Here is a 27,967-nt window from a genome sequence, read left to right on the forward strand (position 1 = left end):
TGACGATTTTTGACCCACGATTCCATACAAACCGCAATTCTTTTTTTTGGAGGGAGGGGGGGAGAAAAAAAAGAGAGAGATTTTGAAAAAAGAAAGAAATTTTCATTAAATAACATTTGAAAAACCTACAGGTAAATCTTCTATCGACACAGGTTCGTGGATCTGAGTGTCGCTATTTCGGTTTCATATCGCATATCGTTACAGCCCTAGGACTGATGTAGACGTATGTCTAAAAAGTGTGTAACAAGGACCAAAACACATAATGGTTACAATAAACCTGGAAGATCAATTTCATGAGTAAGAAGTCCATTTGTCATCCATTCACTGGGTTTATACCATTTGCTGGGATTTAGGTTCAGTGATTAATTCATTATATAAAAAGCCCACAGTTTTAGAGGAACAACTGATCTGGAACTTGATCTTTTCATCATATTGATAAGTTTTGGTTTAAGCTCAGAAAGCAAGAGCAGAATTTAAAGTTTAACAGATTCAATGCAACATTTACTGTCATTTTATTTGGAAGAACAAATATTCTAGTTGAATATACAGCAACAGACAGGAACGAGTCCACTCAAATATGCATGTTGTAAAATTACAGAGCTGTATGAATCCTGAAACCAGTAACAATGTGATTCCTGCCTCTGCATTTGGAAATAATACATAGATTCAGCAAGTATTTAATCATTCATTAATCATTGTCAAATTGGTTTTATTCACGGTTTACACCATCCCAGATAACATTGCAGCCAGGCCTCAGATTCATCTGTGATGTGTGACATGGTGAGGCAGTGCAGTACAATCACAACTGTTTAGTGGTAAGATGTAGATTTCCTGTTACGTGGGCTATGAAACACCTGAGCAGGTAAATCCCAGAGTACTGGACTGAACTGCAGGTCATAGGAGGGGGGGATAGAAATGTATACATGTTATAATGTATGTTACTTATCACCTTTATCTGTGAAAAACTGACTTCCTGTATTGACACAACAAAGCCAATGCAACTGTTTCCAGAACCCCAAGCCTTATCTTATCATCAGGTTGATAACCATCTGACCACATTAACAGATTTCATCTAACAGTGAGCGTTCCTCACTCTTATAAAACTACAGGTCAGAGGCACTGATTTATTTGTATAACAAGATATATGGGGAACCTCTGACAGATGCACACTGACATAAAACCAAAAATGTGACTAAGACTGAGTGCGTATTATAAATTCAGCACTGCTCAAACACGCATCGGCAGGATGACACATGCTGATGGATTAGGAAATAACCTTGATGTGGGCGATAAATGCAGATTATCACACACTCACACACATATACTACCATTCAAATGTTTGGGGTTGGAAAGATTTTGAAAGAAGTATAATAGTAATACAGTGAAATATTACCCTTGAAAAACTTTTTCTATAATATAATTTATTCCTTTGATGTCAAAGTTGAATTCTCAACAGCCATTACTCCAGTCTTCAGTGTCACAAGATCCTTCAGAAATCAGTGTAATATGCTGATTTGGTGCTCATGTGAAATTCCTCCTTATTGTGTTGAAAAGATTATTTTTTTGTATCATTGTAAAGTCTGTCATTTTGACAAATTTTATATGCCCCAGCTGAATAAAAGTATTAATTTAAAATAAAGTACCCCAAACTGATGGTATTGTGTGCAGTCATGTGAAAAAGAAAGTACACCCTCTTTGAATTCTATGGTTTTACGTATCAGGAAATAATAAGAATCACCTGGTCCTTGGCAGGTCTTAAAATTAGGTAAATACAACCCAGATGAACAACAACACATGACACATTACACCATGTCCTTATTTATTAAAAAAAAGAGGCCAAAATGGAGAAGCTATGTGTGAAAAACTAAGCACACCCTTACTGCTTCCATAGGATTTAAGAGGGTAAGTAGCAGTCAGACACTTCTAATCAAATGCCTTTGATTAACTGTTTATCAGCAAGGGTGAATATAAAGATAAAAGCAGAAGTTTTGACAGTTTGCTGGTCTGAAGCATTCAGGTGTGTGTTAACACAATGCCAAGGAGAAAATACATTAGGGAATGGTTATAATGGAATCTGGGAAGGGTTATAATGCCATTTTCAAACAATTTGAAGTTTATCATTCTACAGTGAGGAAGTTTATTCACAAGTGGAAAACATTCAAGACGGTTGCCAATCTTCCCAAGAGTGGACGTCCCGTCAATTTCACCCCAAGGGTCAGACCGAAATGGCAAAAAACCCAGGAACTACAGCTCAGACTCTACAGGCCTCAGTTAACATGTTAAATGTTAAAGTTTATGACAGTACAATTAGAAAAAAGACTGGATGGCATGTATGGCATGTTTGGAAGGGTTGCCAGGAGAAAGTCTCTACTCTCTAAAAAGAACATGGCAGCATGGCTTAGGTTTGCAAAGTTGCATCTGTATGTGACCTGTGTCTATTTAAAGTTGACTTCACTCTACATTGATATTGTGCCTGATGAAGACCTGAGGGTCGAAACGTTGCCTTTTAATAAATTCTTTTGGAGCAGTGATTTTCAGTGTGCGGACTTCACACTTCTTTATTTGTGTACTTAGTTTTTCACACGTGGCTTCTCCAGTTTGGCTTGATTTTTGGTAAATAAATAATGACACAGTGTAATATGTCATGTAAATATAACCTCAGATGAACAACAATACATTTTAGACCTGCTAAGGACCAGATGATTTTTATATAAATGATGAGTGTAATAAATTAAATATGTTTTTCTTCAAAATATATGTGCCAAAATTATTGTCACCCCTACAAATGTTAATGAGTAAAAATCTAACTAAAGTATATTTTTTATTGTGACACACAGGCTAAATTCCTACAGTCATCCATCACTATGGGAAATACCTGAGAATACAGTAATAATGTGTATCATATATATATATATATATATATATATATTTGGGATGAAAAAAGAGTCCACAAGCATGGACCTCTGAATCTGAAGGATCTGGAGAGATTCTGTATGGAGGAATGGTCAGATTTCTTGACATATGTTCTTCAATCTTAGTATGTATTATAGGAAAATACCCAGAGCTATTATCTTGGCAAAGGGAGGTTACATTAGGTATTAAATGAAGGGGTGCCAATAATTGTGGAATACATAAACTGTATTTCAGAGAAAAATAATTATGATAATAATTTTTTCAAACTATTTGAGTTTAATTAAAAATGAAAGACCAAATCAGTTCTGTTCATATTTACCAAGGGTGCTAATATTTGTGGAGCCCACTGTATATATTCTTTCAGGGCTCAACAATAAGGATGGACTTTGGTCAGTATATGAGACCTTTCAGTCTAGTCCATTTCCCTTTATTGATATTTTCTACATTGTTGTCACAACATCTGCTTATTTGACACCTATAAATTGTTATCTTGCTGGCGAACATAAACAAGGTTTTGTCAAAACTGACTTGTTGGAGTCTTCCAACAAAAGTGTTTATGAATTTATAGATTTAAATGATATCTATATAATTCAAGCAGGAAAAAAATGCTCATTGTTGAACCCTGTTTGTACGTGTAAACCATTCTGGATGCAAAATGATTGGCATTATTATGATGTGTGTCTATATATCTCACCTCACAAGAAATGGTTGAGGGAAACATGTGCTGGTTTGATTTTTGATAAAGTCCCGAAGCTGTAGAAGAAGAGCCAACAAAGCGCCCTGTCGAGTTCTGTCTATTTTTGTTACAACCAGCTAAAACATGACAAAGAGAGAAAACTGGTTAAAACCTTATAAACCTTTGAGTTGAAAAAGTATTTTGTACTTGTTCCGACTAAAATCAATTCTTATTAGTATTTTTAACCCAATCTTTAGGACTGACACTCAGCATGGATATCAAATCAATTATGTGGTTTGGATCGAGCTTGTGTAAATTATTTAAAGCATTTTTGCTGTTATTTACTACAAAAAAAGAGGGGGAACTGCGGCCCATCTGAACAAAGCCTTAGAATAAGTTGATCAATGTAGATCAGTCATTCTCAACCTTTCTGACTCCATGGCACCCCATTTTCATGGATAAGAATGAGTGATTTTCTGGATAAGAATTAAGGATTATACTTTTTCTAATACAATTTTTTATTCAATTTCAACCTGATAAAAATATTAGTGCTTGGCATTAATAGAATAGAATAGAAAATTCATATACATAAAATGTGTAAAAATTCCAATTGAGTTATAAATTTTATTAAATTTCATGACTTTTCCAGGTCTAGAAATCACACTTTAAAAATTAGGTTACCTCATATATACAGGGTTTTCTACACAGTGTTAACCTGGGTTCTTTAGAAAAGAAAAAAAAAAATTGGTCATTTTAGTTTCTTTTAATGTTATCTTGATGCCCCCTTGGAAGTTTGCTGAGGCCCTGGTGGAGAACCACTGATCTAGGCTGATGTTGCTAAAAGTGTATAGTACTCTAACGACCCCTGCTGGACTGTCATGGTAAAAGCATGAGAGATAAACACTCACCACAAAAGGCAAATTGAACTCCTCACACATCTCCACAGCAACTAAATCTGCCTTCTGCAGACCTGCACCTCCATCCACCAGCAAGAATGTCCTCACCAGACTAGATAGAGACACATAAGTAAGGAGATTAAAAAAAGGATAACTAAGAATTACATATATTGTTTTAAGCTAGTTATTTACATATTTTGCTGTAGTGTGTTCCCTTTGACACTAATTGTAATAATCCAGTGATATTTTTGTATGCATAAGGAGTCTGACAACAGCTGGTATACTCCACAAGGAGATCTGATCTCATCATCGAGTCCGTCTGGGATTACATGAAGAAACAGAAAAAAACGGAGACAGACTAAATCCAGAAGAACTGTGGCAACGTCTCCAAGACACTTGAAGAAACCTCCCTGCAAAGCTACCTGAAAAACTATGTGCAGGTGTACCTAGGATAAAAGCTGTTTTAAAGGCAAAGGGTGGTCACACCAAATATTGATTTGATTTAGTTAATGGAAGTTAATTGATAAATAAAATCTACAGTATTTATTTCTATCTATCTTTATTTTGAAAGCATCTTTATATTCTTGTGTATGTATATATATATATACACACACACATACATACACATATACAGTATATATGTCATAACTGACATGAATTTTATCATCTACTACTTTTTAAACTCAACACAAGCACACAAGAAGGAGTATCCTTAAAACAACATCAACCTACTTTTGACGCTCTTGAAGGTATGGTTCAACCATCTCTACAAAGTCCCGAGGGGCCATGTGTCCATACCCGGGCATGTCTACAAGCGTAAACGCCTTTCCCACAGTGAAGAAATTAAGCTTTTTGGTGTGACCCTGTGTCAAAATAAAGATTGAGAAGAAGCAACTTCGAAGCACAAAGGAGTGAACGGTGGAGAACATTCATAACATATACACTCACTGGAGTTTTAGAGACTCGCACATCTACCTCTGGTGCAAGAGAGAACAAGGCACGGATGAGAGACGACTTCCCCACATTACTCCTGCCCATAAAACACACCTGTAATACACACAAGCACACAGAGCAAACATGATGCACAGTTTTAAATGTCTAGTGCAAACAGAGGGCTTCAATAAACTTGCAAGGGGCTGCAGGATGACTTAAAATGATTACAATTGTTATTACAAATATAATATAATATTATTATATTACAAAAATCTAACTTAATTAAAATGGAAGAAAAACATTCAATGCAGATGAAAGAGAAATCATTTCTTTTTTTTACCTTCTATAATTATTATTTTTATTGAAGAACAGAGTTCTTGAAACTTTTGGAATCACAAAATAAATTGTGGTTTTGTATATAAAATAAGTATATTATAGTTCTGTTATTATATTATATAGCCACTTCTAAAAACAAAAGTCTGAATTTCATTGCATTGGATTATTAAAATTAAATTAATTATGTAAAAGTGTCATCTGCAAACAAACAATCACTTTTTTTTTTTTGGCACTTAACTAACCTTTTTTTTTTTTAATTCAAGTACTTTGTCATTTAATCAAGTGATGACAATTAATGAAAATTTTCTCTCACCTCTGGCTGTTTAAGAATAGGTACATGGTCCATCCGGACCGCAGAGGTTGAGTAGTTGATAACATGTTTAGAGGAGGGAGTGAACAGTGTCTCTGCCTGACGGAGCTCCACCAAGCTGGGATGGAAGATGTTGAATTCTGCCTGATTGACCTGTGAGGGCAGGTGCTCCACCAGACCACTGAATGGGTACAGAAGACCCTGACGCCTCCTCTCAGAGAGCAGACACACATGTTTAATGGAGGCCTGCCGATGACCTCTCTGAAGGACCAAAGGCCAACATGATCTGTGTGTCTGCAGTAGAGGCTGTGTCTTTATCCTCAGCATTGTGTTAGATCACTTCACTCAGTGTGACAATTATTGGTTGCTGATGTCAGTTTTAGTATGCACTGCCATCTGCTTCATGTATTATAATGTGTGTCATATACATTCATTGGTACTTTGAGTTGAATAAGGCTTGCTTGATGTTTTCTGAAGTTTAAATCTTTCCACTAAGATGTACTAAATTGCATATTATGGTCCATGTCCATCCACGTGTTTACATAGTCATTCACAAATATTATCCGCATTTAAATGATTTTACAAATAGACATATGCCATGCACGTGCTGCCTTTTGAAAAGTTCCAAGAACTTCTAATTATACACAGCAGTAAAAACTCACATCTTACTGCAAACCCGATAGCATCTTACATTCACTAGGCTGAAAAATATTTATAACAAATCTTTCACTGCTTCCCGAAAAAAAAAAACTAATCCAAAACTCATTCAAAAGCCCATTTCGAAATGCTATTATATTAATTCAAGAATATGTCTATGTCAACTACTATGTACAGAGGGAAAAACAATTCATTAATGATAAACGTGTCGTACTTGTGTACCTTGTGTACTTGCGCGTGCTACATCAGAAACAATCCGGATGAAACAAAAAAATGAACAAAGGTTCCACCCTATACTGAAAGACTGCGTGTGAAAAGCATAGACTGAAAAAAGGTGAAAAATGCGTGGGATTTAAAAAAAAAAATTGTATACAAAACCTGTAAGTTTTATTAATCACCATGCAGCAATATGTATATTGTGTTCTTTGTCTTTTAAATCACTCGAGGGCAAAAATGAACAAATCTTCGTTTGGTTTCAGCTAGCCCCTGCTACTTAATTTGAGCATATTTTTTCCCATTTAAAGGGTTAGTTCACCCAAAAATGAAAATTATGTCATTAATCACTCACCCTCATGTCATTCCAAGCCCGTAAGACGTCCGTTCATCTTCGGAACACCGTTTAAGATATTTTAGATTTAGTCCGAGAGCTTTCTGTCCCTCCATTGAAAATGTATGTTGTCCTTGTCCAGAAAGGAAATAAAGACATCATCAAAGTAGTCCATGTGACATCAGTGGGTTAGTTAGAATTTTTTGAAGCATCGAAAATACATTTTGGTCCAAAAATAACAAAAACTACGACTTTATTCAGCATTGTATTCTCTTCCGGTTCTGTTGTCAATCCGTGTTCACGAGTCCGCGGTGACGCTGGTGACGTAAGACGCTGCTGACGTGTATCTGGTGCGTCTGTGTATTCAGGTTCAAATAAATATGGCTGGGCAAAAAAATGCAAGTCTTCCTCTGTGTCGAAATCCTTAGACATGTTTGCGAAGATTGTTTTGTTTACAGCGTGCGTCTCCCTCAGACTGTAAATGAAGCTCGGGCGCACAGATAACACGTCAGCAGCGTCTTACGTCATCAGCATCACTGAACGCGGCTTGACAACAGAACCGGAAGACTACAATGCTGAATAAAGTCGTAGTTTTTGTGATTTTTGGACCAAAATGTATTTTCGATGCTTCAAAAAATCATTCAACCCAGTGCCATGACAACACCGGCCCTCCTGACCAATAAAACAGACCGGCCCACCGGGAATTCTCCCGGTGCTCCCGATTTGCCAATCCGGGCCTGCCTACAGAGTGACATGGTATTGCATTTGTTACGTACTGTATTGCATGTGAAAAGACGGCTGCGACAGCTTAAAGGCACACTATGCAAGAATTGTACCTTAATATAACAGCTTCAAAGTCATTTTGGTGGTAAACAAACTCATAGTAGGGCGAATCATCCTGGTAGTAAAGCTTGGGGGGGACGCCGCTTGAAAAACCAGCAATGCAACTTTGAGAGGAGCGCCCCCGACAAATCTCGCAAGAATCACGACATGCTTTACGGCAACGACAACACACACATCAACAACAACATATGAAGCATGAAGACACTTGCACGCATTTCAGACGTGATACTCGATGATGGAAAAAGCAAAGAAAACGCGGTCGGAAGAGACTAGGAAAAGGAAAAGATAATCTGACCGTGTGAGGAACAGTCCCGAAATCTAAGCTGTTGTCCCGAGTCCGGCCCTAATTGTCCCGAAAATTATACTAAAGCAAAATCTTGGGTAGTTATTGTCTGATAAAATATTAAAAACTGTCCGTGGAGATTGAGTCGGCCCCCGCCGGCGGCTCTTTGGCTGCAGCATCTTTTCTGTTTCTTTTTTTTTGAAGTTCTACAAAGATCTAGGCGTGAATTTAGATATACATTGATAAGCAAATTTTCATTCATTCGTTTCGTTGACATGGCTGGTGTACCGGAACCACAACACGCCGTTTTTTAGTGGCAGACTAAAGACAGACTGTTGATCTTTGAAAAAAAATGTTTGGTTCAGGTTTGAAATTCATTATCTTTGATTATAGGCTATGTAGTCTAATATCATAGTAGGCCTACCCATAAACACCCCCTAGATATCTTATTGAAAGGCACACTATGCAAGATTTGTACCTTAATATAACAGCTTCAAAGGGGTATCAGGCCGTGAGTGCAGAGACGCTCTGCGTGAGTGGTATTTACGACAGTAACGTTAAATACAAGTACTCCACAGCGACTCTAGGGGTCGCTGTTTGACAAAAACGGAATTCCTGCATAGTGTGCCTTTAAAGCAACTCTTCCTCTTCTCAACATGGACTGTGTGTTCCCGGGGGCAGGGTTTATGTAAATTTTAGGGTTAGTGATGTTACTAACCCGGGAGGAATGTGGTGTAGTCCCTATACCAGCCGTTTGTTGTAGTCCTTAAACAATATCTTCATTTGCTTTAAACTTTGAGCGTTGTAACTTTGCAGATGTTAATATGCTCAAACAGCAACATTACACAATAACTAAAGTTAGAAAAGTGAAATCATAATCAAGGACCCCTTTAAGATGAGGTTTTCCTTCATGAACCACAGTTTCGGAAACTGACATAATATAATGCCTAATGCACTTCATATTGTTGATAAGAAATAATGGAATATATTTTAATCTCTTTGTATTTTTATATCAACCAATATGGTACAAAATCATCCTATTCAATTCAATGTGATAAACAAGTTAGTTCAAAAGTTATAGGCATATTAATAGCTAAATATATATATATATATATATATATATATATATATATGGCCATATTCCTAGAGTACCAATAACTGCAATGATAATCAAATGTTTTAACAACATTCGTTTATTTGATAAATTTTTTTTATTTTCATTCATCAACCAAAGCTTTGTAGATAGATTTCTTAGAGCTGACAAACCAGTATCCGTAGACATACATCCGACCGTTAGGAGGCAGTAATATCTAACAGTTATAAAAACAGGATCAGAGTTCCTCTGTATCTCAGCACTTTTTGAAATTTCAGTTCTTCTCCTCGCATTCTGTTACACATCTAAAACAAATACTTCTTAATAATATTTATATATTAATAATAATATTAACTTAATAATATAATATCTTGAGTCATATTGTGTAGAATTCAGTTGTTTATGCATGCATCTGCAGTGCATGATTACATTCAAATAGCATAGGTCTATTTATTTATCAACTTCTCCAGAACTCACCCTGCCCAACCTTCCACTGCCAGAAAATGAATAGGTACTGTTGGGAATTTATCCCTTGGTAAGAATGTGAGCTGTAATGGCCTTTAAATCAGTATAGGGCTGATGTAAGTACCACAGCAGTTGAAAGGAGCATTTATGGGGACGGTTATTGCCCACCATCTAAAATGTTTATAGAGCTATAGGAAGAGGAAGTTAAAGTTGATTCTGGAACAGCCTTCTGTATCCTACTGTAATTCAACCATCAGCCATTATAAACCACCATACTGACATGAGAGCAGATACGCGCCGCCGCGTAAGAAGCATTTACAGCCTTCTTACAAAAATCTAGAGAGGAATAGCAACATAAAGCAAAGAACACGTGCTTATATCTGTACATTTCATTGAAGAAAGACTGATGACCTCAGGCACGTGCACAGGTAGGGCTCAACCTGTGCAGAGCACATGCCCTTTTTGCCGAAGTGCCCTTTTTTTGGTGGTGGTGTTTTTTTTTTTTTTTTTATAAATGAATGCTATTGGTCACCCTTTAAGTCTATCTGTCTGTTTTAAAAAATATTTAGCCAATGAAAGATCTTAAAAAGAGCTTGTGTAAATCTTGTTCGATCTTAAACTGTCAGTAAAGCTGATAACTCCGCCCCCTCTATCGTGACTGAATGAACTGAAGCTCCCAGGCAGCCGCAGAGCAGACAGCAGCTGAACGAAGTTTTGCAAGGGTAAACAAAGATATTGTTGTTTAAATAAGTACTAAACACGTTGTCTATAAAAGCGCATATTTTATTTATTTGATGTCTGACTAAGATATGTGGGACCAGAGAGAGAGGGCTATGCTAGCATTTGCCATAGTCATAGGCAAAGCCAATACCTACACTTAAATAGCCTGTGCATACAGTAGCATTTCATTTTTTATAAAATGCGATTTTGACCAAATGTATTTTACAACAGGAAAAACTGAGCGCCTATATAGCTATAACAATCTAGTTGGTAAGCTGTTGATGAAAATGTAATGATGCCGCCGGCGCCGTTTCCATCGGAGAATCATAATCACAGGTGCGCCCCCGCGCTGTTCGTACTGGAACTACACAAAGCAACGAGTGATCCTCGTCACCTAGGTAACATAAATTTCTAAGAAATGTGTTCTTTGATTTATGATTGCTGATACACTTAATTTATTAACATTTAATCATTTAACATTTAATGTTATGGTAATAATATTAAATTATGGTTAATTCAAGTCTGTTAATATGCACGTATTCGCTATCTAATTTTTGAATCTACAGTATTCTATACTCTCCGGTCGTCCTCACATGCATAAATGTAGTAAAACATGGTTTTACTACAGTAATGTTGTAGTAGTAACTAAAAAATATATATAAAAAAACATTACAGAAGATCAATGTGAAATCTTTATATTTTATCATGCAGAATCTAATTCATGATTTAATTCATTCGAAGGCTTAATGTATTTGATCCAAAATAAGCAAAAACAGTAATATTGTGAGATATTTTTACAATTTAAAATAACTGTTTTCTATTTGAATATATTTTAAAATGTAATTTATTTATGTGGTCAAAGCTGAATTTTCAGCATCTTTAGTTCAGTACTCTGCAGTGTCACATGATCCTTCAGAAATGCTTTTCACTGCAACTGTACTTTTCACACTATTTTATAATTTTCTTCATTGCTGGCTTATTTTATGGGAAGTGTAGTGAATAAAAGACCTTCAACAGACCAACATTGGTCCTCCACAGTATCAGGTTTTTGCCATCAACTGCAACTGTGGAGAGATCCTTTTCCAAAATGAGGTTAATTAAGAACCAACTCCGAAGCCTTTGCTCAGAGGAGAGACTCGCAGACCTTCTCCTCATAGCCATAAAGAGGGACAGCCCAGTGGATCACAGTAAAGTCATAAACATCTTCAAGCATGGCTCACAGAAGGTTGCTGTTGTAATTAGGTTTAAAGAAGCCCTGGCCTGAAACCCTGTATATCTATATTATCTATTATTATTATTACGGTTATTAATAGTGAATAAATCTAAAGCTTTTGAGACTATTTTTTTTTATTGAATTTGTCATGAAGATGAGACCATTTCCTCCTTTAATGTAGGCTTACTAAATAATCTTGATATAAAAAAAAGGGAGGGGGGTGCCCTTTTTTAGTTTCAGCACATGCCCCTCAAAAGGTCTGTGCACGGCCCTGGATGACCTAAACTTAGCCATTTCTTATGAAGACACAAACTTAATTTCCTCTCTCATTGACTTTAACATTAAACCCAATGGACAGACACACAGTGATGAAAGAGAGAGATGGGGAATATTTTTAGATGGAAAGTCTAATAGGAGAAGAAATGACAAGTAGTCAGAGTTTGGAATTGAGCATATAATGAATAATGATACTAAATGGAAAGATGGAAAGAATTAGATGTAGCTATGCAAATATTAAGATGGAGATCCAGAGAAGTAAAAACAGATTCCCAAGACAGCCTATACTTTTTAAAAAATGGAATACTAGCTTACTGAATACAGTGCAGTACTGCAAATTGTTGCTTTAAAAAGGATACTATGTGAAATAGCGCAGTCAGCAACCATACATGTTTCAAACAGCTATAATGCTGTCACATGACCTCATTGTTACAGGTAATTCAGTGAGTGGTGCCCAGACACCATCTTGAAAAAAAAAAAAAAAACTAATTAAATAAAGGCTGGCTGAATTCTGAATAGTATGATTGACCAAAATGATTTGACCTTTCGTTTTCATTGTGACAAATGACCTGGAAGTAATATCAGCTGCTATTCACAATTCAGACAATGATTCAAGAAAGACATGTTTTAAATTGCTGCTTAAATTACAGTTCATTCATCACACTGGACAATACAGGTAAAATTAAGAGTACAGCATTGTGCGATAGAGTATTTTACAAATTGTGCACAAAAGGGAAGTGAAGTAATTTCTGCCACTCTTTACAGTTCATTAATTTAGATGCAAAAGGTCAAACAGTTGATGGATGATCAGATGTCATGTATGGGATAGAATAATCATTACACATTAGAATAAGATGCATCCATCCTTCTTTTTTTCTCTGAATGAATCTCTTTGGGATCAGTCCAGATTGGCAGAGATCTTTTTTTTTTGCTGCTTTTAAATGCAATAGAAAAGTGCCAACGAGAGGCAGCTGCCGTACTCTCACACTCAGCGTTTAATACCCCATCATGGGACGAGCGCTTGTTAATGTGACATTGAGTGATGTCCACCCTGACCTCTCCTTCTCTCTCGTCTCATTTGCATGTTAAGCATCCTGCCTCTTTTCACTTCAGCATTGTGACCGACACACAAAGGGACGTCTGCCACCCTTAACGCCTCTTTTCTGCTCCGTCTCTTAAGAATGAATCCATACGCAGTTCATCTCAGATGACTTCACACAAATCAGAAGGGTCAGTCGTTCAAAGAGCTTAATAGACTGAAGGAATGTAACTTATATCTGACACACAGACACTCATAGGCAGTAAAAATGACACAGTGGCACTCAAGACAAAGACTCGGTCAACGCGATGAACACACCTATAACACAACCTCACAAAAGAACTTCTGCTCCAGCCGGACACCCTGGGCGGCCAATCCTCTTTGTGTGTTTTATAAGAGGGGAGGGAACATGGAGGAATATATTGGAGGGAGAGCATCTTACTGATATAATTACAAGGTGTTCAGATTTTTACCACAGTCTGGAAGTGTAGTGTTCAGAATGGATAAATACTGTGCCAACACACATGCATTTATAAACATTTCACACAGCCGTATGTCATGTGGTCACATGACATCACTAGGTATGTTTAATGCAGGAAATTCTGTCTATTTATGATAAATGTTATTTTTAAATGTAGTTTTATAAAAAAAAATCTAGTATTATTCTAGCGTAATTCTGCCTAAAGTTTGCTAATGTTACTGTAGCTTGCTTATTAGAAAGGCTTTAACTGGTTTAAGATAGTTTCCCAGTCTGACCAGCAGAAAGGTACCCAGTAATACCAATAGATCAGCTTGACCAGGATGGGAGACTAACTAAGACCAGCAAACCAGCTTTTCAGCAGTGATTACTTTTGTTTTATTAGTCACACTAGACTTTTAGTAACAGTAAATGCAATGACAGCATCATTTATAGTACATCATTTTAGTATAGTTTTAGTAAAATATTTAGAATTATCTTATTATTTAAATATATATATATATATATATATATATATATATATATATATATATATACACTATATATATTTTTTATTTTATTTATTTTTTGGTTAATTTTTTTATTTAGTTTAGTAAATTTAAAATGTTTTTCCGGATTTTTTTGTAATATGCTCTTGTCATTTTTATTCGTTTATATATATATTTCTAAATAGTTTTAATGAAATTTTATTTTACTGTTTTAGTTTTGAGTTAGTAATTTTAGTACTTCAACTTAAACATATTTAAGTTATTTGGCAAGGCAATATTTCAATTTTTTTGTTTAGTTTGTTTTTCATGTAATATTTTATTTTCATTATTATTTCAATTAACAAAAATGTTTTTTTTTTATGTAGTTTTAGTTAATGATAACATTGGAAATTGGAAGGTAAAGTTGAACATGTCGCATTGTAGTATATAGTATGCACATCATGTATTCCATGCACAGGCAATTCACAAGCTGTACATTACAGGCCTATATGTTATACTTCAGAAATAGTAAGAGCAGTATGCTATAATGCTATACTGAATGTATCCTCTGTTCTATGTTCTGTGTCTGTAAATGAAAAAAAGGAAATGAAAAGGGTAGAAAAAGTGTAGAACAATTTAAACCATCAACAAAATAGCTACAAAATGAAGGTGTATCATCTCACTCTCTCACTCAGTGTCTTTTTAAGACACGGTAGCATAAATATTTTGGCAGGTGGTGTTTAGAGAGTATTAAAGCTCAGTGTTTGGGATATCGATCGGGATATGTGTGCCAGGATCTGCAGAGAGAAAGAGAAAGAATGACCTTGAAGCAGGAAGGTGACTTGATAAATAAACTGCAGGAAGGAAATGCTCGAGAAAACAAAATTGGTGGCACCCGGGAACACTAAGCCTGTCCCACTTACATAGAAGCTAGACAAGAATTCTCACCTTTGTATACATGTGGATTTATTTAAGTGTCAAATCATTATTTTTTGGAAGTAACAACTGAAGCAGAAATAAAGCCCGTAAGAAGTAACAATGGATTGTAAATAGTTACTTTTATTAGGTTAAATAGGGTATAAAAGGTATTAAAAGTAACAATCCTTAATGCAATAGCTTTTTGTTGCATCTACAGCATTAAAAAAGAAATGATGTATGGTATTGTGATGAAATGATCTGTTTCCTCAAAATTAGTTCTTATTGCAATTTGAACAGGGCAATTCTTCTGCTAGCAGGTGATTTTGAAAAGTAGGCTTTGGAAACTTCTGCAGACTCCCGATCTGGGACTGTACAGCATCACTGTGATCCAGACACCTGAATCGGCTCTTTAAAATGCTAAAAGTGCGCTTGACTCTGTGCCTGGATATGTGCCTGGTTATAATCACTCTATCATTTGCCATTATCACTAGAAAATGTGCACAAACATCCTAGCTTTCTGTGCGGGTGGTAATAACACAGTGTTAATTGCATCAGGCATATAATCCTGACAGTTGTGAATATGGAGCATTATATAATGATTTTTATTTGTATTGAAAAAGTCATGTTTGCACATAAACATGATGCAGCGCTATATCAGCACATATAGCTCTGGGTTAAATTGGACAGTATAGGTAGTTTGTGAATGGTTTCTGCACTGAAATAGACCACATGCTGAAGTATGAATTGCCCCTAAATGTTTCAGTACACCCATACATGAAGTTCAGGTCAATCCAGGTTGTTGTGGTGTGAGTTTCCATCCATTTCCAGGTCAGGGTTGAATTGGCCTCCTCTGAGTTACAATATCGTGTATCCCGTATATCATTACATACACAGACTGTGTGAAGCACTCTATAGGAATCCTCAGAGTCCCTCAGGGACGGCTTTGAAAGAATGTTTATCCTCGTCTGGAGTTCTAGTCCTCACAAAGTCCAGAGCAAGAACATCACAAATAAACCGTCTCTGTCATATACAGTTGCACCAAAGGACACTGCATGAGATTTCTGGTTCATACACATTTCTACACACATTTGCAGAGAAAATGGAGTTCAGACCTCCGGAGTAGTGATGAAATATATCAAATCGGCTATGATTTAAATATATCATTTATTACTGATAACTGATAAGCTGATTATTGGCCCATAAATCACTGATAAATGACCGATATTAAAATATGTAGGCCTACAGTTTATACTATTTGTCTAAATAAATCAAACACTAAAAACTAAAGTCAATCGTTTTTTAAATGTGAATTAAGGCATCACAACTTTATAATATAGAGATTAATAATTTGTAAATTACTAGTCTGGAGTTGATTCTGTGAGAGGACATGTGCTGTAGAGATGAGAGATGCTGTTATAAACAGAAAAGGAAAGGTTGAGAGAGAGAGAGAGAGAGAGAGAGAGAGAGAGAGAGAGAGAGAGAGAGAGAGAGAGAGAGAGAGGATCTGGACTGGAAGGAGCCCAAGTCAAAGCTCAGTCTGATAGAGAACCTGTAATTACTGCTGTCAGAGAACACCCTGCAGTCACAAATGACTGTGCAGAAGCCAAAGTCACCCTGCTTTAACACACACACACACACACACACACACACACACACACACACACACACACACACACACACACACACACACACACACACACACACACACACACACACACACACACGGTGAGTGATGGAGGTTGAGAGAGACAGAAAGGGGTTGGTGTATGTGTCCTCAGTTTTAGTCTCAAGACTTGTCCTGAGTGTGAGGGAGTAGGCCTACCTTGTTTTCCCACACAAAGATACACGGCAAGGGCACCCGGAAGGACAAAAGCCCTGGCGCATCAACACCCATCTCTATTTCTAATACTTTGAGTCCTGTGGGCCTGGCTACTTTCAGAGATTTCAAGATTTCAGAGGTGACAATAAATGAGGCAATGTGAACCCAAACTGCTGTCCACTGTGCTGCCCTGGGCCTTGACAGCACACAGAATACTAACAATGTGTTTAATGGACACATGAACATGTGGTGTTTCACCCCTGCTGCAGGTGTCAGCGTGGGGCTTTTGTGTGGAGGACGGGGTATTAGGGTGTGTGGGCTAAGTCATCTGGACTCCAAAAAAAAAAAGTGTTTTGTGTGTCTTGAACTGAGAGTAAAGTGCAAGAATGGAGTCCGAAGTCAAAAGTGTAAGTATACATCTGCGTGTTAAGGCAATCTTTTGAAAATTTTATAAAAACGTATACATAGTTTTTCTGTTTATTAGTGATTCGACATGTCAACTTTTGGTCCAATTTGGAGCAAGTTTGTTTGTTCAGTATTGAATGGGGTCAGGTGGAAAATGCGGTGGGAACGCTTGGAAAATTATTTTTTTGCAATTATTTGTTGTCTCTATCGACACAGAAATATAAAGTTTAGCTTTACAAACTTTAAAAAAATAACATGACATGAGGCAAAGAATATTGAAAATAAACTAGGGATGCACAATAAAATATCTGTTACGGATTGATATTAGTTTAGGGTTAGTAAGGTTTTTTAATGTTTTTGAAAAGTCTCTTATGATCCAAAGCTGTGTCAAAAATACAGTTAAAAGATTAACATTATGAATTACTATGATTTAAAATAACGGTTTTGTATTTTAATATTTTCATTTAATAAAAATACAGTAAAAACATTAACATTACGAAGTACTACAATTTTAAATAACAGTTTTGTATTTTAATATTTTTATTTCTTTTAAAATGTTATTCATTCCTTTGATGCAAAGCTGAATTTTCAGCATCATTACTCCAGTCTTCAGTGTCACATGATCCTTCAGAAATCATTGCTGATTTGGCGCTCAAGAACATGTCTTAGCATTGTTAAAACATTTTTTTTGTGGGAACCATACTTTTTTTTTTTTCAGGATACTTTAATGAAATTTAATTGTGCATTCATTTATTTTTTAAGTTTAGATTACCTTCGCCATGATATAATGCTCATTTCAAGTAAGCAAATTTTTTTAAATAACATTGTCAAATGTAATTTTAAGCAAATCTCAAAATAATGTCAACAAAACCTATATAATGTTGTGATGCTTAAATTCACATGTAGGCCTAGCTATTTAAATAATAATTTAGTTTTTTTGTTTGTTTTTAGTGTTTTTATTTTTAACTTAAACAAAATATTATGGATTTAACATTTATTGGTTAATTTATTGGTTATTGGCCATAACATGAAAATAGCTATCAGTTTATCTTTATTGGCCACAATTTTAATATTAGTACATCTCTAATATTAATAGAAAAATTATATTGTTAATAACAATGTCCAGTGTTTATGTGCTTGTCTGATTTAACCACTTGTTTCTGTCTTTGTAAACCTTCATCTTAATGCTTTTCCCTTGAGATCCTGATTCCTCACTTAGCAATAGAAAGCATCCAAAACCGTGCATGAATATACCCTAGGGTGTTCATTCTGTCCCTCTTGTCTCCACGTCTGTCCCAGACATGATGGGATGCTCCCTGTGGCCTCTGTCTTGTTAAGAGCTCTGATTGATTAAGGCGATCTGGCAGTGCAGAGCAAGCCGTCCCCCCATCATCACCTTTCCTTCACTTCCCGACCCATCTGCCCACCGTCGTCTTCTCTTCTCACCCCATTTCTCTTGTTTGCTCTGTGTGTAGGAGGGTCATTCATCTCTTGAGTTATGATAGGGCTTTTTTTTGTTCAAAATGCCCCCTGCACAACAAGTCAAGGTCTCATGATTTGTGTGTACCCTCCATCTGCAAGTTTTGGCATTTATGTCTCAATAGTGTGAATTAGTTCTTTGCTTAGGGGTTTATGAGAGAGACTTAAAATGCTTAAAAAAAAAAAAAAAAAAAAAAAAGATTTGCACGTGTGCCACACCAGTGTGGTTATCGTTAACAAAAACTATTAAAAACAGTTTTGTTAACTGAAATAAAGGTGAAATACAATAAAACAAAGCTATTACATAAAGTATAAAATTAAATTAAATTAAAACCAAATCAAATAAGTTAAAGTTGAAGTAGGCCTACTAAAATAACTAAGTAGCCTAAATGAATAAAAAATAAAAAAGTAAATGAGTAAAAAACACACTGAATGAATGTAAAATTAAGACTAAGTCAGTAAAAAAGTAAGCACGTAAATAAATAAATAAATTACAAACTGGACAAATCCAAATTACTAGAACATTAAAATGAAAATGACAACTGAAAGTATAAACATCAAATCTAATTCAAAATAGTACTAAAATGATGATGTTATTTAGTGAGGAAAAGGAACATCAAGAACATCAGGATCCTCCATTTTTCAAGTTTTCAAGACACATTTTAAATGTAAGTTACAAGGAAATAACTTAGTTTATTAAGTTTTGTTTCTGACAAACTTACTCTTTTAATTCAGACTGCAAGTCAAATTATTGGTATTGGTTGTATATAATTTATGTAAGTGATTTCAGACTTGAAAATTCATGTGATTAGCAAAACAGCAGTGCTATAAATATACAGTATAAGCCTAATGAAGATAAAAATGGACTGCTCCCATTACCTTGTATTTTCATATCCAGCAGGAGGCAGTAGATCTCTTCATAAGCACTCCAAACATATCCATCCCCCACACCTCAAGTCAACCCAGGAGATTACCAAAGGCATTTCCCAAGCCAACACTTCACTTTACCACACCTCTGGTGTGTCTATGAGGACACTGCCAGCAGGGGGCAGTGGAGTTCCACGAATCTCCTGGGATGCACAGTTTCCACAGTCACCCAAGCTGAGTTTTGGCCGCGCTGCATGAGGTCCTCGGAGACTTGAGCCTCTAAAGCCGCCTCTTAAATCATGTCTCTGTATCCCTCCTTAACCCCAGCATGCTCCCAGAACAAGGCCTTGCTTTTCCAATTTGAGAGAATGCCATACACCAAACGTGTGGGAGAGTGGAACTAAGCTAACCTTTCACTGTAGAGTAGGGCGCTGTCTGAATGTCAGAGGGCCAACGTGGGGACAGACAGAACATATTTCCCTAAAACAATGAATGGAAAGGATTTCACGAAATGGCCGTTTTCCAGGAAAGACACGGTGGGCGGCACTGGATGAGAGAAACATGGGAATGAAATTTGATGTTTTTCAAAGAGCATCTGATATTTTTGCAGTGTAGGTCCAGTAAAGTCAGAGTCATGTATAAAAGTCATGGATGAGTGAACGCCAAACATCTGGAGCAGAAGGCGGCTGGCGAGAAACAGTTTTTGCATTCAGTTACTATCTAAACACTGATTCGTGTGCCACTTATTGAGTTATTTAAGAAATATCGCACAAGAAAGAAAAATTTTACATTTATAATAAAGGCTGTAAAAGTTTTGTTCATTGTTAGTTATTTTACTAAAGTTAACACATTGAACCTTAATTTAAAGTGTTGGCAAAAAAACAAAAAAAAAAAACAGAAACTCTGCTCTTCATATAGCAATCACCCTCACAAAGACTGGTCTGGGAATCCACAAGCCTAGAAAAGCGGAGCAATACAAACAGTGAAACGTCCCAGGATTGTTGAACTAGCAACATTGTAAAATGCATCTCGACCAATCATATTAGAGGACTGGCACTAACTACTGTACAGAATAGTCGGGTTCCAGTAGTAAAAATCCTACGAATTTTCTCCATAGGAATTAACACTAATTTATAAACATGTAAAGGCAGACCTGCTGTGAGCTATGAGGTTGTTAATCATGGCATATGCTTTTGTTGAAGCCATCAGCTCACATTATTTCACCTTTTTTATATATTATGTAAATAATCATGTTTAACAGTGGTGGAAAAACTACATTACCCATGATTCTTCAAATATATCTATACCAATCATAACATTGTGACATAATTGTTTAGCATATTAGTCATATATAGTCATGCAGTCTCACTAAGCTTTCAAAGTACTTAAATATTTGTATGAATATTCCTATTTTACAATAAACAAAACATGTACATATAATCAACATCCTATAAATAAAATGTAAATCTTTAAATCAATGCTTTTAGATTTCTCTATCAATTTAATTTGATTATGTCATTCACAATACTTCATGGGATTGTAGTTCTTTTCCTCACTAATGTCTTTGTCTTTTTGTCTCAATTTTTGCTTCAAATCAAAGTTTGTATTGTGATATCATCACCTCAAGGTTGGTTTGGTTCATGGCTTACTCTTTTTAATATCCCTTTGGAAAAACTACTTCCGGAGCCAAGGCCGCTGAAAAAGCTGATGAGCAGTAATGTCAGCTGGTCATTAGACTTTCACCAAGCAAAATTGATATACTTCAATTTTAAATAAATTGTAAAAATCTAATATTGTAAAATTACTAATTATAATAAATTCAAATGTGAAAATAAACAATCTACTCCACTTTACAACACTGGAAAACATGCATCCTTAACGTTCAAATCTAAGTCACACATCTTCTCGTCATATGAATTTGCAGGTCATCATTCCCAAACACAGCGTTTTGCAGGCTTATGAATGGAAGACTATGGAGCGGAAAGGCTAGTGTGACTGCGGCTTAAGTTCGATATATCAAAAATGAATATAGATATATTCCAGAAACTGTTCACAGCTGGCTGCTGCAGAATCTGTATACACTGCGAAAGTGTCTCAAGAGAAGGGAAAATGTGAGGCAGCGTTTTGATTAATGAGATTGCGGCGAGAGCGGTGAAATACTGATGGGAATGGATGAGAGGGCTATTAAACACTGCCTCTCTGGAGTCGAGGAGTCAGAGCGCCTCTGAAAGGAGATCAGGTCAGGGTAGATGCATGTGAGGGAGTTCCACACTGCGTCCCAGGGGAAATGACGTGGATGTTAAGTGGGATAGCCTGTGCTGGAGATCTAGGCAGACCTGGTTTACCTGGGTCTGTCCTATACTTTGTCCTCCTTAGCTCTTGGGGTTGAGGAGGGGTGGGGGATGAGAGAACAGAATTCCAGCCCATGGGAGGCACAGCCATACCGGAGTAAATCTGCCCTGATCCAAGGGCTGTGTGTAGCTACAACCGTTATCTCTTGAGTTTAGAGGTTTCAGATGTCACTAGAGAGTGAAGACTAACAAGAATGGAAGTGAGAGAGAGAAAGAGAAGAAAGAAGTGAGAAGGGGTGGTGGAACTCTTATAAGAGAGAGAGAGAGAGAGAGAGAGAGAGAGAGAGAGAGAGAGAGAGAGAGAGAGAGAGAGAGAGAGAGAGAGAGAGAGAGAGAGAGAGACAGAGACAGAGACAGAGACAGAGAGAGGGAGACTTAGAGAGGGTGAGGCAGATTAGTTGGTTCTTTGCTCTGAATTCAGATCAGTCTGGCATGAGTGAGACCCAGCTGATGTGAGAACAGTGAACATGAGGCAGAGCTGATGGATAGTGTATCTTACAGAGCATTACCCAGAACACACACACAGATGCACGCCACGCCACGCACGCACGCACACACACACACACACACGCACACGCACGCGCACGCACGCACGCACGCACACACACACACACACACACACACAACACACGCACACACACACACACACACACTTTGTACAGTGCCACTGCATCAATCTATAATGAATCTTGTCTAAACACACACACAGATGCACGCCACGCCACGCACGCACGCACACACACACACACACACACGCACACGCACGCGCACGCACGCACGCACGCACACACACACACACACACACACACACACACACACACACACTTTGTACAGTGCCAGTTGTTCGTAGATCAACTGGTAGAGACTGTTTTTCAAAGATGGCTTCTGCCTGTATACGCGAAGTTGACTGTATGTATAAAATATCTTCTTATTAAACTGTCTGGACACTGATAAAGTTCTCAATGCTTCGGTTTGAAGGTAGGGACCCTCATTATGCTACCGTGTTAGTGTGGGGCTATTTTGAGCCTTGTTAGTGGTATTAACAAGCGATTTTTATTTGTCATTACTCCATGCCCAATATACTAGCGTTATACTAGCTTTATAGGCTAAACTGTTTTTAGAGATAAAACTATTTACATTCGATAATCATGAAAACAAATCTCAGATAACGGTTGACTAGGTAACAATGTGTAATTAGACCAAAGGTTCATTTTGCGCCGGAGTTCTCCTTTAAAGACCTTTCTAAAGGCTTGAGCTTAAATGCTTGAAATTATTTTATGTAGACAAATATATTGCATGGATGCTAGTTTTTTTTACACAAAGCTAAAAATTTGAATCATTGTTATTATTATTTTTAATGAAAAAGCAAGGGAGTGAAAGAAAAGCAGGCAACAAGTGCAAGCGTACATGAAAGCTCCATCCTAGACGAAAAGCCTACCAAGTGGCTCCTCATGAAGTTGGTTAAGAGAAAGCCAAGAGTGTTCAGAGCTGTAATGTACTGCAAAGGTTAGCTTTACCTAGTAAACATTTTTATGATTATCATAAGAGTCATTTGCTTGTGACTTAAGGATGCGCGGTATATTGTTGATTCATTAAAAAGAACCGACTCATAATTTGTTGATGAATTGGACTTCAATAGTCACATGGCATGTTTGTTTATGAGTGCAGCCGAGGAGACAACTCACCATTAAAACTAATGTCTTGCCATTATTTGACATCTTTTTATTTTATCACATTCAGTAAAGACTGCATATTCTCAGGTAACTCAGCCAGGTAAAATATGACTTTGTGTTCATTTTGATGAATTTGATAATATTATTCTAAAATGTGCAGGACAACAACAACAATAATAGTCTCCAACGTTTTAACCTACTGTATAGACTGTAGTAGTATCCTGTGAAAGCAACATTTTTTTTACATTACATATTTAATGGATTAGTAACACTTTTGTTTCAAAAACAGACGTGCCAACTGGGAATTACTGGAAGAGAAGAGGTTAGGGTTCTGTGTGTGGGATTGAAGCAGGAAACTCTAAACTGACACCTCGGGTAAGTGGTCAATTCACTTTTGAATGCTAAATTATCATTTTTGAATGCTAAATCATAACATTAACTATGTCCTTCATCCTAACCAAAAAACCCAGGTCATAAAATCTAACATTAACCAAGGCAATATTGCAGCAAATCTGCCAAAAACGTCATTGCAGGTTTCCCCAAGTGTGGCTGCTGTGGTCTTTGAACCCTGGCCCAGATAAAACACTCTCCAGTATTACATCTGGATTTTGAAGCCATGCTTTTAGGACTTGGAAGCAAGGGTGCTAGGTGGTTCCCTGGCAGCTCCAATGAGGAGATGACTCACATGGCTGGCAAAGTTCTCAAGCAGGCCTTCAGAATTCAAGCCAGTGGAAAGAACTAAACCCTTCTCAAGCCTCCTATGCTTTCAAGAGGAAAACAAATCCTTTGAAAACATAGCCAACTCGATTTGTAGCTTTTTTTGGTCAGATGTCCCTAGCCAAGACAATGACATGACAGACTTGTTCTCTTCAGAGTAAAATTTGGAAGCGGAAAATTAAGTGGCGGTTTTGTGGCCACTGGAGACCCACGATCTGAAATGATTATTTGGAAGGAACACTATTAGAGACTTAGTAAGAAATGCTGGTCGGTGGTGTTGTTAAAACTCAGCACTCCATAGAACTTGAAATGATGAAATAAAATCCATTACATGGTGCATACATCTGCTCATTACCAGCGTCTTCTCCTCCTTGAATTTTAACCCTCCAGGTGAGGTTTGTTTCTCAATTTTTCGCAGATTCATTCTCAAATTACACATTTTCATGATCAGATTAGCTTATTAAATCTATGCTTATCTATCAGCTTATTAACAATTTCCAAATTTGTTTTATACAGATATCTTATAAAACAGTGGTTCTGGATGCTGAACACCACCTGTGTTAAAATATCACAACACAGCACCCTAGAGGCCAAATAACCTTAGTTAACATGTCAAGGACTATCTAGTGGCACTTGATGAATTTGCTCAATAAAATAAGGCACTTAATACAAATAGTACTTGATCGTGAAAACGTTTATGCAAAGTTATTTCAAGCATTACGCCTATGGATTACAGAGGATTTGCAAAGGGTACATGGTTCAGTCACACAGAGGGTGTTCCGTTCACAGCTATATCCCTTGATGCTGAGAAGGATTTTGATCGGTTGGACATTTCAGCTGCATCATTGACTTAATCTGGTTTTGGGCCCATTTCATAAAGGTTATAAAGTATGCTAATCCAAAAGCAGCAGTAAAACATTTTCATCATTGTGTCTTTTGCCTTCACCTTTAGTACTAACCCTAGATTAACCGATGTATAGGGCAGGACATGGAACACAAGACAATGTTGTATGTGTAGCAGTATAGTCTACCCCTGACGTAAGTTGTTTGTAAGAGGAGTGTTTCAATTTCCCTCCTGTTTTGGTAGCGTATAAAAGTGGCCGTACTGACGCTATGTGTGTGCCAGAATTTCCGCTAGAAAAAAATGGTGCCGGTCAAAGTGACCGGCAGAGGTTTAGTTTAACGGACGGGATTTTGATGATATGCCGGTCAAATATCGCCTCTTAATTAGTCAAGTTGAGGAAAACTGGAGGCAGGCTATGTAACTTAAAAAATGACATAATCAGGCCGTATAGAATGCAACATGTTTATTAGCATAACTTTCAAATAGACGGAAATCATGAAAACATGAACGTCCGATTGGCGTCAATCAACGCCATTTGTTTTTACTATGGTTTCACATTAGTTTAACAAACCAATCCCCCTTCCCCACATACAATATCTGAATAGTAGCCTATTGTTTTTACTCAAGCGAACTTAATTATTTACACTCTCAGTAGCGTCTCATTTAGCTGGTAACATTTAAATTGGCCACTGTGAAATGACTCCTTGTCAAATTAACTGGAACAAACAAATGACTAGGCCTATAACACTGTCTCGCGTCATTTTAGGCTACTTTTTACGCTGTTTTGCAGTGCTGAAATGTGCAGCTGCCGACTTAAAATCAAAACTTCCCAGTATCTCTCCACAACTTGCAATGCGCACATACCTGTCAACACTCCCGTTTTTCCCGGGTTTCTCCCGTTTTTTAGCCCTATCTCCCGGACCCCTCCCGGTTTGTTATTTCTCCCGGGAAACTCCCGTAATTTGCATGGCCCAAACTCCTTTATGAATAATCGGACCAATATGTTTGTCTAATGTTGACCAGTTGCCAGATTGTATTAAATGCATTATATTCACACAATCCACAGACCATTTACAATTTCAACCCGTTTGTCACCTCAACCTGGCAACCTATAACCCAGTTGCGCAGTCGCGGAAAGTTGAACCCGAAAGCGAGCCGATAGACATGATGGCAGGTGAAGGTGGTGTCCCCGCAATGAAACTGAAGTACAGTTTGTAACGCGTTGCTTCAGGAAGATTAGGGATAGCTCACAACTGAAGTTATTGCATGCAGAGGCCAGACAGACACACGGAGGCGATTGGCATCTCACAACTCACACTTTATTCCCAAATCGAACTCGTGTAGCCTAACTGTCTGTCACACGTTCTACCGTCCACATCGTTACTTAATAAACAAATTAAGATAAAAATTAGCATCAAACAGAAATTACCCGCATACATGGGGTGTTCGCATAGACAGTAAAAGGGGTGTTCGAGGTCCAAGGCACATACAATACTGCCGACAGTTCAACTGGAGCGCACAGCTCAACAGGAGCGCACAGCTCTTAAAGGGGCCACACCTTATTTCCAGTCGTTACAAGTTGTACATTTACCCCAACCCCCCCCCCCCCCCCGAGAAATCTCCCGGATTTTGAAAACCTAATGTTGACAGGTATGAATGCGCATAAGCCGCGTAACCTTGTTCTCCGCAAGGCGACTTCGCTGCTTCGTCTTGATCCGATTCTGCAGCGAGAACCCCCTCTCTGCAGGAACACTCGAGACAGGGATTACACTTGGTGAGCTTGGTCCACTCTGGATACATTTCGTTGAAATCGCATATGAGGACTTCGCAGGCTGTGGAGAAATACAATCCTCCATAGCCACGGAGCGCTGTCATGACAGCGAGGGCATCACGTCGCAGGCTTACGGCATCGATAAGAGGAGCGGTGTCCGCAGACTCAATGCTTGTAAAATGGGAAATAACCCTTCTGATCGCTGGTTCTGCATATTCTTGAAGAGCTAAAAGATAATATAATGGTTGAGAACGATATTAGAATTATAGGCCTACAAAAGAATGCTGCGCTTATTATAGCCTAAATAGGCCTGTATGGGTCATTCTATGGAAATGTCCATTTTTCTGTCCCTAGCCTTTACAAAAATATTACACTTAAACACTTTAGGGTTACAATTTCTTTACATTTTAAAATAAAACAATGTTATTTGAAAAATTACACCTTCTTGAGCCATCAATGTGGCAATATTTGATTTTTATTAATTCTATAGAATTCCACCACAGAAGTGCTCGTCCCCACAGTCATGTACAGAGGGAAAGTGCTTTATTTTGAGGCCAATAACAAGTTTTTACACCATTTCACGAGTTCACACTTACAAATAAGTCAGATAGAATAAATGCGTATTTGGCGTGCTGTCCGAGGAGAGGGCTCCGAGTTAGGTATTCGGCCCGAACCCAGAGCACTCCCCCCGTATTCCTGGCTGTGAAATAAATAAATAAGATAAGCCAAGAGTGAGGAGTCGGGGTGGTGGAGGGATGCTGAAACTGTCAAGGAATGTTAGGTGAGTTGACAGAGTGAATATTTATATGCTCCTTCTCGTGCTGATAGGGTAGACATGGTAATTGTTTGATGACCAGTTGATTGGAATGATTATTTGAACGTGCTCCTCCCGAACTTTGTTTATAAAACATCATTTCACGAGTTCACACTTACAAATAAGTCAGATAGAATAAATGCGTATTTGGCGTGCTGTCCGAG

At 37.3% G+C, this 27,967-nt stretch overlaps 1 protein-coding gene across 1 annotated transcript; it reads right to left on the bottom strand.

Annotated features, from left to right (window-relative positions):
* Nucleotides 1-688: 688 nt before the first annotated feature.
* On the bottom strand, nucleotides 689-6,937 carry gtpbp8 (GTP binding protein 8 (putative)). Its single transcript, XM_056242110.1, has 6 exons — nucleotides 6,068-6,937; nucleotides 5,434-5,532; nucleotides 5,218-5,348; nucleotides 4,498-4,597; nucleotides 3,608-3,726; nucleotides 689-887 (listed from the first exon to the last, which is right to left on the bottom strand). The coding sequence occupies exons 1-6, from the start codon at nucleotides 6,389-6,391 to the stop codon at nucleotides 800-802; spliced, it is 861 nt and encodes a 286-aa protein (XP_056098085.1). The 5' UTR covers nucleotides 6,392-6,937; the 3' UTR covers nucleotides 689-799.
* Nucleotides 6,938-27,967: the final 21,030 nt, after the last annotated feature.

This window comes from Rhinichthys klamathensis, unplaced genomic scaffold (assembly GCF_029890125.1).
Source record: "Rhinichthys klamathensis goyatoka isolate OS25496 unplaced genomic scaffold, OSU_Roscu_1.1 h1tg000693l_1, whole genome shotgun sequence".
Taxonomy (NCBI): Eukaryota; Metazoa; Chordata; class Actinopteri; order Cypriniformes; family Leuciscidae; genus Rhinichthys; species Rhinichthys klamathensis.